Here is a 13328-nt window from a genome sequence, read left to right as displayed (position 1 = left end):
CCGGTGTTTGCCACCTAAGAAGCCTTTTAAAAGTTAGAGATCACATACGACATGTGGCATGTGTAAACCACTTCAGCTTTTATCCTATTAGTGAAAAAAATAGAAACAGCCTGAATATCCACCAACGAGTGAATGGATAAACAAACTATAGTATGCCCACATTGTGGAATACTCTTCAGGTATCAAGTTGGCATGGGTTGATCTTCAAGCCATGCTATTGAATGGAAAAAATAAGTACCAGGACACTTTAATCCCATTTGATCCCATTTCCACTGTCCCCAACTGTAATTATATCCTAAAATTTATATCATATTTATTAAATTATATACTTAAAGCACAGCAAAAACAGTCTATATGTATTTATAGAAAATAATAAAAATGCATGTAAAAATATCTGAAAGAATACAAGCACACTGATATGAACAAGAGCTTGAGATTAGGGGTGGTAGTGAAGAGGTATTTGGCTTTTTGCTTTCCATTGAAGGAGTGAAGGATGAGATGCCCCAGAGTGTGCTAGTTTGGCATAAAGATTATTTTGAGTTAAAAGTGATCAAAACCCAGCAGATGCAGAAAAAGCTCTCTGTCTCCCCATCCGCCTGCTCAGTTTACATTGGAAAGGAGAGCCTGTATGAAGAAGAGAGCTATGAACAGACTCCCCTTTATCTAAGAGATGATCTGCATAATAGGGCAAACCTTTGTTTTTCCAAAGGTCACCTTTCACCTCCTTGCCAGCAGTCTTTCTCCCCTTTGTATCCCCAGGCTCCTGCCCCTCTCCTTAGCTCATACAAGCTTCATGTTGCCTCACTGTCTTTGGAATTCCATGTCTGTGTGGATTTCCCATGCGTATGCTGTTAAATTTGACTTTCCCCTATTAATCTGTCTCATGTCAATTGGATTCCAAGTCCAGCTAGAAGGACTTCTGCCCTGACACTATGTTCCTACATTGGGGAATTTTCTACATTAAAATGGAGCCATGTATTACAAGTAAATATAAAAATTTTCAAGTCATTGATTTTGAACGGATAAGATGTGACTTAGGGAGAAAAGCAACTTAGGCTGGAGCCAGGTGGTGATACTTAGGGACGAGCTGCAGGCACACACTGAACCATTCAACCTCATAAATGAATCTAAATCTCTCAATTGTAGATCAGGATGGCACCTCTGTTGCTGTGGTTAATACTCTCAGAACAGTTAATTGTGCTCAATGTCTTAGTTTATTGCTTTTATGAATAAATAAACAGGATACCATTTGAACAGACTCCCAAGAGTTTATTTAACTGCATGGTAATGATTTATTTATTAGTTATCACACTTCAGTCTTGAGGTCTTCCTCTCTATATCTATATTCTCCCTCTTCCTTAATACCCTTCTCATCTTACCATCTGGTGTGTATACCCTGTTTAGGACCTGCCTTAAAGTTCACAACTTCCAGGAAGCTTTTCTTAATTAACTCAGTGTCATTGAGAATTTTTTACTCAGCAGGTCTTTGGTGAGTGTGCTTTAGGGTTTGGGGATTTCATTTTGCACCTTCTAAAAGTATTGCTTGCTAATTGTTTTTCTGTCATTTTTTCCATATATGTTCTCTTAATTCATCTTCCAATATAATGGACTCTTCATGAGATAAAAATAAAGAAGACAGTGATGAGTATTGACATTGAAATAGAACTATCTTTTTAAAACCTAACAGTTCCACTTTCTGTTAGATGTTTTCAAGAAAATGTCTTAAACCCACCATGCATATGTGTATAATGGTCCTGATACCAGATAATGTCTATAATGCAGTTTTAATCATGATTTATTTCCTCCTTTGGTCAAATATGTTCAGGGATCTGGGGGCATTCGGCTTCAAAAGCAGAGAGATGAGGCTTATATTATTAAATCCAACCCAAATCACCACCCAAAGGGACTCTCTGTTCCTCAAACCCTGCTTGTGTGTAAAATATAGTTAGAATTTGCTCACATCCAAAGGTGCTGTTTCGCTTTGTCTAATTTTATGCTACTTTGGGGAGCAAGTCATATTTTGTTCTGGCATCATTTCTTGGCTTACTTACAGTAGATGTATGTTTGTGTGCATTCATTCATGTAGTCATTCATTCAGCAAAAATTTATGGAGTGCTGCTGTGCTGGGTACTGAAGATGCACATGAAGCATAAATAGGAGCAGTCCAGGTAGACAAATTGGGGATAGCACTCTAAACGGAAGGTCTAGCATATGCAAAGGCCCTGAGGCATGAAATAATAGGACCTGCTTTAGGAGCTACAAGTACTGTGCAATACACTACTGCATCATCAGGTGCACATGGGGACATGGTTTGAGATGAGATTGGGTAGATAGACAGGCAGGGCCATTTGTATATCATGCAGAAGGGTTGAGTTTTTTTTGTTTTTTTTTTTTTTTAATCATGCTGGCAGTGTAGATCTACTGAAAAATTTTGAGCAAGAAAATAACAAGGTCAGATTTGTATGTTATAAAGAAATTCTAGCTGCCAAGTGCAAGATGGATTAGAGAGAGATGAGGATAGAGGGAGGGAGAAAAAGGAGGAGGCTACTGGAATAGTCTGGGTGTGAGATGATAAGTGACTGAACTAGGACATGAAAGAGGAGATGAGGTGATTAGAAAGGAATTTAGGGAGTAGAATTGATAGGACTTGGTGCTCAATTGATGTATTAGTTTTCTATTGCTGTCATAACAGATTACCACAAATGTAGCAGCTTAATGTAGCACAAATTTATTGCCTTCTAGTTCTATAGATTAGAAATATGACATGGGGGGCGCCTGGGTGGCTCAGTCGGTAAGGTGTCCGACTTCAGCCCAGGTCATGATCTCACAGTTTGTGAGCTTGAGCCCCGCATCAGGCTCTGGGCTGATGGCTCAGAGCCTGGAGCCTGTTTCTGATTCTGTGTCTCCCTCTCTCTCTGCCCCTCCCCCATTCATGCTCTGTCTCTCTCTGTCCCAAAAATAAATAAACGTTGAAAAAAAAATTTTTTTTAAATCAGGGTGTTGGCAAGGCTACACCCCTTTCTGGAGGCTTTAGGAGAAAATCGGTTTCCTTGTTCATTCTGGTTATTAGCAGAATTCAGTTCCTTGTATTTGTAGAACTGAAGTCCCGTTTGCTTGCTGGGTATCAGCAGAGGCCCATTCCCATCTTTTGGAGGCCTCATGCATTCTTGGGCACCTGACACCCTTTCCCTGCCTTCAAAGACAGCAGTGGCAAGTAGAGTCCCTTTCGTATTTCGTATCTCTCCTGCCTCTTCTTGTGCCTCTCTTTTCTGCTTTAAAAGGCTAGAGATTAAATTGAGCCCATGCAGATAATTCGAGGTAACCCTTCATGTCCTTAGCCTTAATCACATTAGCAAAGTCCCTTTTGCCATGGAAGGTAGGTATCGTGTTCATGGAGTACGAACCTATGAACATAGTCCACATAGCATGTGGCCTTCTTTGGGGGAGTCATTATTTTGCCTTCTCCAACTGGATGTAGGGTTATGGGAGAGGATAGAACCCAAGTTTCTGACTTCAGCAACCAAGAGGAATTTAGATTTGGGGGAAGAAGGTAAGTTTGGTTTTGAACATGCTGACTTTAGGATGCCCTTGTGATATTAAAATGGAGCATCTAGTGAATATTTGGATGCACCAGCCAAAAAGTAGAGGAGAAATCAAGGCAGGAGGTAGAGATTAGAGAACTGTTGACATCTAATGAGCCATCAGTGAATGTGTAGGATGGGAAGAGAATAGGGCTAAGAACAGAATTCTAGGGCCAATAATATTCTAGGTGCACCAGAGAGAGAAGCACTCACAAAAGGAACTCAAGAATAGCCTCTGGAGTCTCAGTTTCTTGTAACACTTTCCTTCCTTCCTCCTCTACCTGGCCTGTTTTCTCCTCATTCCCTGGTTTTCTGCCTACTTGTAGTATCTGCTTCCTAAAACTTGAGCTTGCACATTGTTCTCCATGGCCTCTCCCATCTGTCATCACAGATCTCTTAGCTTCAGCTCTCATTACTAGGCTGCTTCATTCTCTTGTTTGTTTTGTGTTTATTTTTTTAGTTCAAGGTGGGGGGAAAACCCTAAAGAGAATCAGATTGACCCATATCATCATTTTGCATCATGGTATGGCAGGGGCCACCAGTTTAAATTAGGATTGGCTGTCCAGAGGCCAGGTCCCCATCCTAGTCAGCTGCTTCTCTGTTTCAGGAATGAATTCAGTTGGACTATTCAGAAAGCCTCTTCCCACAGAGGCTTTGTGAGAAGAAGGTTAACTTGATCTCCATTGTATTTGCTGGATCCAGGATTATAGTGTCAAAAATGGGTATATAATAGGTTCGGGACTCTCTTTACCATCACCCCATTTGCTTCTAGCTTCATGGAGCCTTAATGCTGTCTGTACGCAGTAAATCATCTTTATAGAAATTGAATTTGTGGTCCAAATCACAGGAGTAAAATCCAAGCAGGCAAAACTCAGTTCAACTACAGGTTTCCCCTGCTATCCAAAAGTAGAAACCTTTCTTAAGCCAAAAATAGTGTAAAGTGAAGAAGCAATTGCCATTAGTTTATAAAGAAAAATTTTTGAGCATTCCCAGACCCAAGATAACCCCTTTTAGGCTTTTCTGATGCCTTAGGACACATGTTGCTAATGGGTGCACAAAATACATTGAGATAAAGTACAGATACTCACAAACACAGTTCAAAGCTACGGCAGCTTGTTGCTGAGAGGCTGAATGTGGTTCCTGGGGAAGGAGCTTCATGGGGCTTCTCCGACTGCTTGGGGTATGCCCCAATAATGGCTTGCTGCAAAACAAACACTGAACACTGAGTTCACTTTTTGCCTTTTTCACGGAAGCAAAACGTATGTTTATAAACATTATCCAAATTAGAGCTGGTTATTTAGATTCACAGTCCTTCTGGTCACTCACCATTCGTACATTCTCTAGGCTCTTACTATCCATACACATACGTGAGCGATGACTCTCCCATCACACTGAACATGAAGCATCTCATCTCCTTTCAGAAAGAGATCCTCTGGGCAGGGTTGCAGCTTGCATCTATGGTATTGACAGGAGCCAAAAAGGGACCATTGTTACTATTTGGTCCTCCTCCTGGATAGCAAGAGGACTGGAATTTATATTGCCAGTGCAAACAAAGTACCACAAAGCCTTCAAATTCCTTATAGATTTCATTATACACAGATAATAATCTTTCACAAGATCTGTATTTACTGAACCTAAGTATGATGGATCGACTCCAGGAAAGGCAGGGCACCTACCTACAAGGTCAAATGAGCTCTGAAACCAAATTCCTATGAAGCCAAGCTTCAAAGAAGATGTTTCCTTGTATGGGGTTCATGTGAGGTGAGCAGGGATTGGTGATGGCCTGGGTGAGAGGTGATCTCTTGCTACTCTCCTCTGTGCCCTGCAGAGGTTTAGGCCAACTCATAAACCATAGCCCTGGCCTGTAGTTCCTACTGATAGCTGGAATGAAAACAAGAGAGTGCAGTGTTTTCTACACAAGAGTGGACATTCACCATCCATTTCTCCAGTGGACTCTTGCTGGGTCATTCTTTAATTGCAGCATAGGGCTGTGCCTTCATGCTCAGCTGGCCAATGTTGAGCCTACTAGGACTGTTTTAATCAAGTCTGTTTATTCTGTCTACAAGTGACTTCTCGGTCATGGTTAACTGCTTTAGGGGTGAATTAAGTTCTATTAGGCAGTAAATTGCTTAAGCAACTCTTGTCTGTGGAACTGATCTCAGTGAGAGCAGAATGAGCAGAAAACCTAAGAAGAGCAATAGAAGTTCAAGATCTCAAAAGGGCTCTAGAGATGATGTAGGATAACCTCACCAAGAGATGCTACACTGAGGCTGACAGCTGGGGCCTCAAACATCTGGAGCCAGTAAGAAGAGGTCAGCCAAATTAGCATTGAAGCAGAAGTTATAGGATGGTGCTTTTGTTATTTAAAAAATATAAGGGAAAGATAAGGGCAAATATTGTTGAATAAAATGAATGCGATAGAGGCAGCCTCCAAAATAACTGAAGGGCAACCTTCAGCTACTTACTCTTTCTCTGTGGTCACACAGATAATTTTCCTTTGGGTCTTTGAATCAGAAGATCTGAAGGATGATTAAATTCTTATGCAGAACAGGGAAATCATATGCTTCCTCTTTTATCATTCTTCCTTCCCTCATGCTCTCTCTTCAGATCCAAAAGAATCATATAGTCTAGTCTCAAAAAATTACTCATGTTCTTTGAACCTGCCAGACTCTTTTACTCTTCTGTGACTTGGTACATGTTGTTTCCTAAGCCTGTAGTGGCTTCCCTTTCCTTGTCTATCTTGAAAATTCCAACCTAATCATCAGGGGCCAGCATAAATTCATCTTCTTTAGAAAGTCTTCTGGGACTCACCAGATTGGGTAAGTTGTTCCTTAATTGTGCTCCCACATATCTTTGTGTGTGTATTTTTCTATCATTTGTCAACTTATGTTATAATCATGTGATAGGATAATACTCTGCAATATTACTGGCTCATGTAGGATTAATTGCATTATAACAATGGCTTTAAAAAGGTGGAAGTTTACTTCTCTGTCCTGTTAAGAAATACTAAGGGGAAGCAGGCTAGAGCTAGTACAGCAGCTTTGCAGTGTCATCGTGAATCCAGTTTCCTATCTATCTTCTTTGCCATACTCAGCTTATAGCTCTCATTTTCAAGTTTACCTCACATCCAAAATGGCTGCTCAAGCTCCAGCCATCACAACCATACTTCAGGAAGTAGCAAGAAGGAAGAAGGAAGATGTCCTGTCTCCCCTCTTTTAAGAAGGTTTCCTGGAAACACTGTAGAACAGTTTTAGTTATATATAATTGGCCTGAACTCAGTCACATGGACACACTTATAGCTGCAAGAAACTCAGGAAAATGTATCTTTATGTGGCAGCATTGTGTCAGAATAAAAATTGTACTCAAGGAAATGAGAGAAGAATGGGTATTGAGAGGCATGTTGCAATCACATTATCTAATGCATTTTTTTTTTTTTTTGAGACAGAGACAGAGCATGAACGGGGGAGGGGCAGAGAGCGAGGGAGACACAGAATCAGAAGCAGGCTCCAGGCTCTGAGCCATCAGCCCAGAGCCCCACGCGGGGCTTGAACTCACGGACCGCGAGATTGTGACCTGAGCTGAAGTCGGACGCTTAACCGACTGAGCCACCCAGGCACCCCTCTAATGCATTTTTTTTTTTTAATTTTGTCATTCTTGCTGCTTCTCATTCCTCTACCTATTGAAGCTAAGCAGCCCGTGGTTTTAGGAAGCGGTTAGAGCCCAGGTGAAAACACATATAATGGGTTTAAGGTATACAGTCGTAATTCAAATATGCAGAAATGTAAACTTTCTCCATTTGCTGAACTTGATTTGCCCAGAAGCCCCTACTTCCATTTATGACTAGAAAAAAAATCTTACCAATTAAAGGTAATGTCACTTCTATTTTGAAATGTAATCTCTTTGGGGACTCTTGATGACAGAACAAACTGAGGGTTGATGGAAGGAGTTGAGTGGGGGAGATGGGCTAAATGGGTGAGGAGGGCACTTGTTATGATGAGCCCTGGGTGTTATATGTAAGTGATGAATCACTAACTTCTACTTCTGAAACCAATACTACACTATATTTTAATTAACTAGAACTTAAATAAAAATTTGAAAAAAGAAATCTCTTTGGATAAATATTCAGCCAAATGCAGGGCTCTTACCGTCCCTTTATTCTACCTTCTTAGCAAGAAGTGGTCTGGTTACCAGAATCTTTCTGCATCTCTCTAGTTCTCTTGGACCTCCAATACGTAGTTATATTAGATGTCTGTCACACTCTCTACGCAGGGACCCCATGGGTCTGGAGCACTGTCTTAGCTGTTTCGCTTTCCCCAGTGCCTATCGCAGAAGTTGACATACAGGCAATAGTTAAAAATTTGATGAATTTGAGTGTATTTTAAACGCATCACATAATTAATTCAAATGGTAGCATAATGATCTGAAAATCCTTGTAAAATTTCTCTAAAGCCCCTAGCACTAGGTTTATAGCATTCTTTCTTAAAAAAAAAAATTTTTTTAATGTTTATTTATTTTTGAGACAGAGGGAGACAGAGCACGAGTGGGGGGAGGGGCAGAGAGCGAGGGAGACACAGAGTCTGAAGCAGTCTCCAGGTTCTGAGCAGTCAGCACAGAGCCTTATGCGGGGCACGAACCCACGAACCGTGAGATCGTGACCTGAGCAAAGTCAGACGCTTAACTGACTGAGCCACCCAGGTGCCCCTATAGCATTCTTTCTTATGGCATTAATAATACTCGGCTCTCAGTGATGGTGGTTGTGTGCTTGCCCTTCATTAGTGTCTGCTCCCTGAGGAATGTTCCTGATCTGTGTAACTCTCACAGGTCCTGCAGAAAACCATGGGCATTGTAGGCCTTGAGTCAATGAAAATGAAGGACTAAATGAATAGGGGCTGGCACTTTATAATTTACCACTAATGAATGACTCCCACCTGGGAAGAAACAGATTGGATTTTATCAGAGCTATTTAGAACAATATCAGTAAAGACAAGTTGATGTTTTGCCTTTAACTAAACGCTTTTTTTTTGGTTAAAGAATAAATAAATAAATAAATAAATTGCTTTTGTTTTTCAGAAATCCTCCACCCACTTTACTTCATCCGGAAAAATGGTGTGAGGAATTCAACCACTTTATTTCACAGTGAGTATTTCTTCCACTAAAAATTGCCTATCCAGCAAGGCCTTGAACAGTGATTGGAAATCCAAGCTGTGGAATTTACTTGGCGCTAGAAGTTGTTATGCCTTTTAGCACATTACGACACAGAATTTGTTCCAGTGAATGATGGAAGATGCCTCTGCAGAATTTGAAACATAAGGAGTTCCATTTGACTTTTGGCTATAATCAGTCCTTCTGATCATGTGGATCACATTTATCTGAGAATCTACTCTGTCCTGGAGCAAATGTTGCCAGTGGTCTTTTTAATAAGGGAGGAGACTCAACGTCTAAAACTGTGATGCCCAGGGTGCCTGGGTGGCTCAGTAGGTTAAGCATCCGACTCTTGATTTTGGCTCAGATCATGATACCACAGTCTTGAGATTGAGACCTGCATTGGGCTCTGCGCTGGGCATGGAGCCTGCTTAAGATTCTCATTTCCCCTTCCCCTTGGCCCCTCCCTGCCCATGTGTGTGTTCTCTCTCTCTCTCTCTCTCTCTCTCTCTCTCTCAGTCTCTCTTAATAAATAAATAAATAAACAAACAAACAAACAAACTGTGATGCCCACACTAGTCCTAGAGAAGAGACAGAAGGTGGCAGTGTTCAACAGAAGCCTTGCAGCTTGGAAGTTGGACTTTGCTCTAGGATCTGTGGTATGAGAACACAGCTCCGGTTCCCAGGATGATTGAGTAGGCAGACAGAGTAGGATCTCAGGCTTGAGGCACTAAAGTGAACAGCCCAGCCAAGGGCTCAAGGTGGGGAGAACAAGATAAAAATCCATGTGATGGATGGTGTACCTGATGGGAGCTGTGTTACCAGGAGCTAGGCAAGATAGAAAGGGACTAAGACAGGAGCAGAACCACCAATAATACCACCACCATTAGGATGGTGACTCCGTGCTGGGAACATGAGCTTTTGGCTTGGCCCCTGGGAAAGGACCACACTGCTTCCAGATCTGGGGAAGATACTCACTTTGCTGGAAGGGACTATGTGACCCCAGGCTCAAGGCCTGGTGAACTGTGGAGTCTAGACCAGGCATTACAAGGTATATCCAGTGCATAGGAACTGGGAAGAGATGTGCTCAGTGTCTAGGAGATCACACCAGGTGTTCAGAGGTCATGGAAGAGAAAAGAAGTGCCCAAAATAGCTAGTAACCAGGAAGTAGCGAATGGTCAACACAAAATTTTCTAACTTCTATCTGTGTGCATGCTTAGCTTCAACAAAGAGGCAGGACAATGAAGAAAACTGGGTCCCTTCATCATCTTCCCTACTCAGTCACAATACAGATCAATAATTCCTTATCCACAATTCTAAAATCCAAAGAGCTCTAAAAAATGGAAGTTATTTTTGTACTTGACTCATTTAGCTACAAGTCCTGACCTTATGTGATCTGACTTGGTGGCAACACATGACCTAAACTGAAATGAAGCTATTTATAGTCATTATTTATCTCACTCAGTGTGAATATTCATGTGAATTGCTGCAGATATATTAATGTGTTTGATTACAGTGTGCTGCCCCAGATCCTGCTGGGGAATGTTACATAACATACAGTAAATGCACTGGTTTACTTTTCTAAAATTTGATAAAATTCTGAATTCTAACGCCTATTTGACTCCAAGGGTTAGTAGAAAGAGCTGTGAACCTATATTTAATTTTTGTTTCACATGCAGCCTAGTTCAAGGTCCTTGAAATTGTTTGCTTGTCCAGCCCCTCCTGGATCTGTGCTGTTTTCGTCAGGAGAGAAGAACAGTAATGTACTCTCAAGAACTCTACCAAGCAAGGCTGTATTGGAATGTGACCATATAGTTCAAGGCTAGAACATTTCCTCGCCCCTCCAGCCCCCACTCTGATGCTTCTGCAAAGCCTGCAGAATGCAGAAGCAGCCACAACTTAAGGGTGGCAATGTCAGGCAATGGTGAGAAGAACAACAGATAGAGCAGGAGGGATGATACTCATGTAGGAGCAGAGGAAGAGGCACTCCCTGGAATTTGGGAGCCAAAGGAGGAGGTCAAGGGAACTGGAGAACTAAAGACACCTTGGTGTCTGGGGGCACATTTCAGATAACCCCAGGGAGAAAAATCCAAGGGCTATGGTTCCAGTGATTTTTGCTAGCAAGGCTGGATTTAAAAAAATTTCCTTTTCATTCCATTGCTGCATACAGATTCCCTTGATTGACCTTCTCAAAGCTGTTGGCCTAGAAAAATCCATTACATATTCACAAAAATGCCTTCCTAGACCAAGCTCTTGTGATGCCTCTAAAATGTGACTTGACTCACCAAATTTTTATATTCTGTATATTTTTTCAAGAGTGTATTTGTGTTCTTTTAACATTTTTTAAATTAAAATTTTTTTTTGGTTATTTTTGAGAGACAGTGGGAGCAGGGCAGGGGCAGAGAGAGAGGAAGACACAGAATTCGAAGCAGGCTCCAGGCTCTGAGCTGTCAGCACGGAGCCTCATGCAGGGCTCGAAATCATTAGCCATGATATCATGACCTGAGCTGAAGTCGGACGCTTAACCGACTGAGCCACCCAGGCGCCCTGTATTTGTGTTCTTAAACCAAGCACGGTATTGCTTAGATGGATTTGGGAATAGAGGTACATAATTTATGATGAGGTTGGGACTTTCAGGGTTAAACAGTATAGAAATCCCTCCCTACTACTGATTTTTCTCTATGGCAGATCCTATTACACCATTTAAGTGTAATTTAAGTCCACTTAAGTCTGCTTACGTTTTCCCCAACTCTGAGATTTCTTGATGCACTCGTTCTGATTTGCTTTAGACTTAGAAGGGTCTTGATACTGGAATGGAGAACAGAACACAAAAACCGGTGCCTTTAATATGCATACTATAAGGCACAAAGAAAAATATCTTGTTGAAACCACAGGAGAGGGAGAGTCTGAAAAGGTTCTAATGAAGCAATGAAGGTAAATAGAAATTAAGTGATTGTGTCCTTTACTACTAATTTAAGATATGGAAAAATGTCATCAATCTTCTCTTTATTTAATGAGTTGTCCTTAGTGGTTTTATTAGTGAAAATACTATATATTATAGTTGTTCATAGATTCTTTCCTGACTTGAGCCACCAATCCTGCTTTCCTCATAACATCTTAGATTCCTCAACCATGAATTCTTTTTTTTTACAAGATTGTTAGAAAGATGAGTCTCAAGATTAGAGGCTAATTATTCTATTTTATATATTTAGGTAGAAACCTGCCCACTATTCCCAAATAATAACCTTTGGTTTCATAGGTGAGCCTGCATACCGTAGACTGCCATTACTCAGCCTACCAAATGCAATTTGTCTTTACTATTTCATTCTGTTTATTCAGATCTCTAATGAAATACAAACAGTGACACTCACTGAGTTAGAAATGTCTGTTTAGAGAGCCTTGGTTTGCTTTTATACTTATCTTGCCCATATTGGAGGAGAGTGATAGATGATTAAGACTTTCAGAGTATATTAGTGGGAGTGGGGTGGAGAAGATGATTTTCTCATAATTTTAGGAAAGGTGTTTTTAGCTTGAATTATTCAGTTAATTGCTTCAATTCCCATTGTAGAATGAACAATGCATTGTATTAAAGTAAATAAATGAATTCTTTCTGAAGAGCAAAGAGGACTAGAATTCTTTCACAGCTTTAAAACTTTTAATACCCTATCATCATGTGGCTACTAAACCATAGCAGAGGTGATTCAGTAATTTTGATCTTTCTTGGCCCATGTTTGTCTCCACTTACCAAAGAACCTATATGGCTTCTCATTGATTGCTGCAGTGGTCTGAAGGGATTAGTCTGGCTGTAGCTAGTGATTATAGCTTGTGTAGACAGGGGACAGGGTGTGTGTATGTGTGTGTGGGGGGGGGGGGCGATGGGAATGAGAGAGGGAACGAATGTGCATGAGGTAGCAGGGGAGGGGCAGGGACAGCATGAGTGCTGGGATGTGGCTTGGTGTTTTTCAGGTTTCCAGCCTTAATTTGGAGATGCTAGGAGAGATTTAAGAAAGTCAGAATCCTATTAGTAAACATGTATTGGAGTTAAAAGAAAAGAAACGTCAGTTTGGTTCTGAACCTTTGGTCGTTAGTGATAATTGACTAATTTATATGAGTTAGTTATGCATTTGTCAAAGCTTGACTCCTGACAGCTTAGTTAAGATAAATTAAACATGATGCTCACATAAATTCTACACTGCTTTTTATCCATATGCTAGGACCCTGCCTGATGTTTTTTGTCACCTCTGTAATGTGTGGCTGGCTTTGTAGAGATTTCATTATCAGCCCTTTCCCCTATGGCTAAAGCTATTTGCATAACAAGTTTATCTGGTTCAAATTTCAGCCAGACTTCTGCTTTGTCAGGAGGCTCCTTTCAGAAGTAGCCTTGTGACCAGATAACAATAATTTTCCTTTGCCGACTTCACCTTCATCCTGAAGGATGTCTTCCCCACCCCCCCCCACCCCCCCAGTTCAAACTAATTTCAGGTCTTTGGACCAAACTATAATACTTTCCCAGTTATTGGCTAATTAGGTATCTGTGAACTATGCTTTTTCATGTTGCCTCTAAAACTTTCGAGGTTTTATTAGGAATTAATTTTAGGAAGTTAT

The 13328-nt window shown here is 40.9% G+C and overlaps 1 protein-coding gene across 13 annotated transcripts in view; it reads left to right on the top strand.

Moving 5' to 3' along the window:
* MYO3B (myosin IIIB) overlaps positions 1–13328 on the top strand; it is a 489550-nt gene that overhangs the window by 203430 nt on the left and 272792 nt on the right. For all 13 annotated transcript variants that reach the window (XM_047872791.1, XM_047872792.1, XM_047872794.1 and 10 more), the window contains one exon: positions 8652–8717. In XM_047872791.1, coding sequence (XP_047728747.1) covers positions 8652–8717 — 66 coding nt within the window. The remainder of the gene's footprint in view (positions 1–8651; positions 8718–13328) is intronic.

The sequence above is a fragment of the Prionailurus viverrinus genome, chromosome C1 (genome assembly GCF_022837055.1).
Source record: "Prionailurus viverrinus isolate Anna chromosome C1, UM_Priviv_1.0, whole genome shotgun sequence".
Lineage (NCBI taxonomy): Eukaryota > Metazoa > Chordata > Mammalia > Carnivora > Felidae > Prionailurus > Prionailurus viverrinus.
The sequence above is the reverse complement of the archived record's forward strand: the minus strand, read 5'-3'. Positions and strand labels throughout refer to the sequence as shown.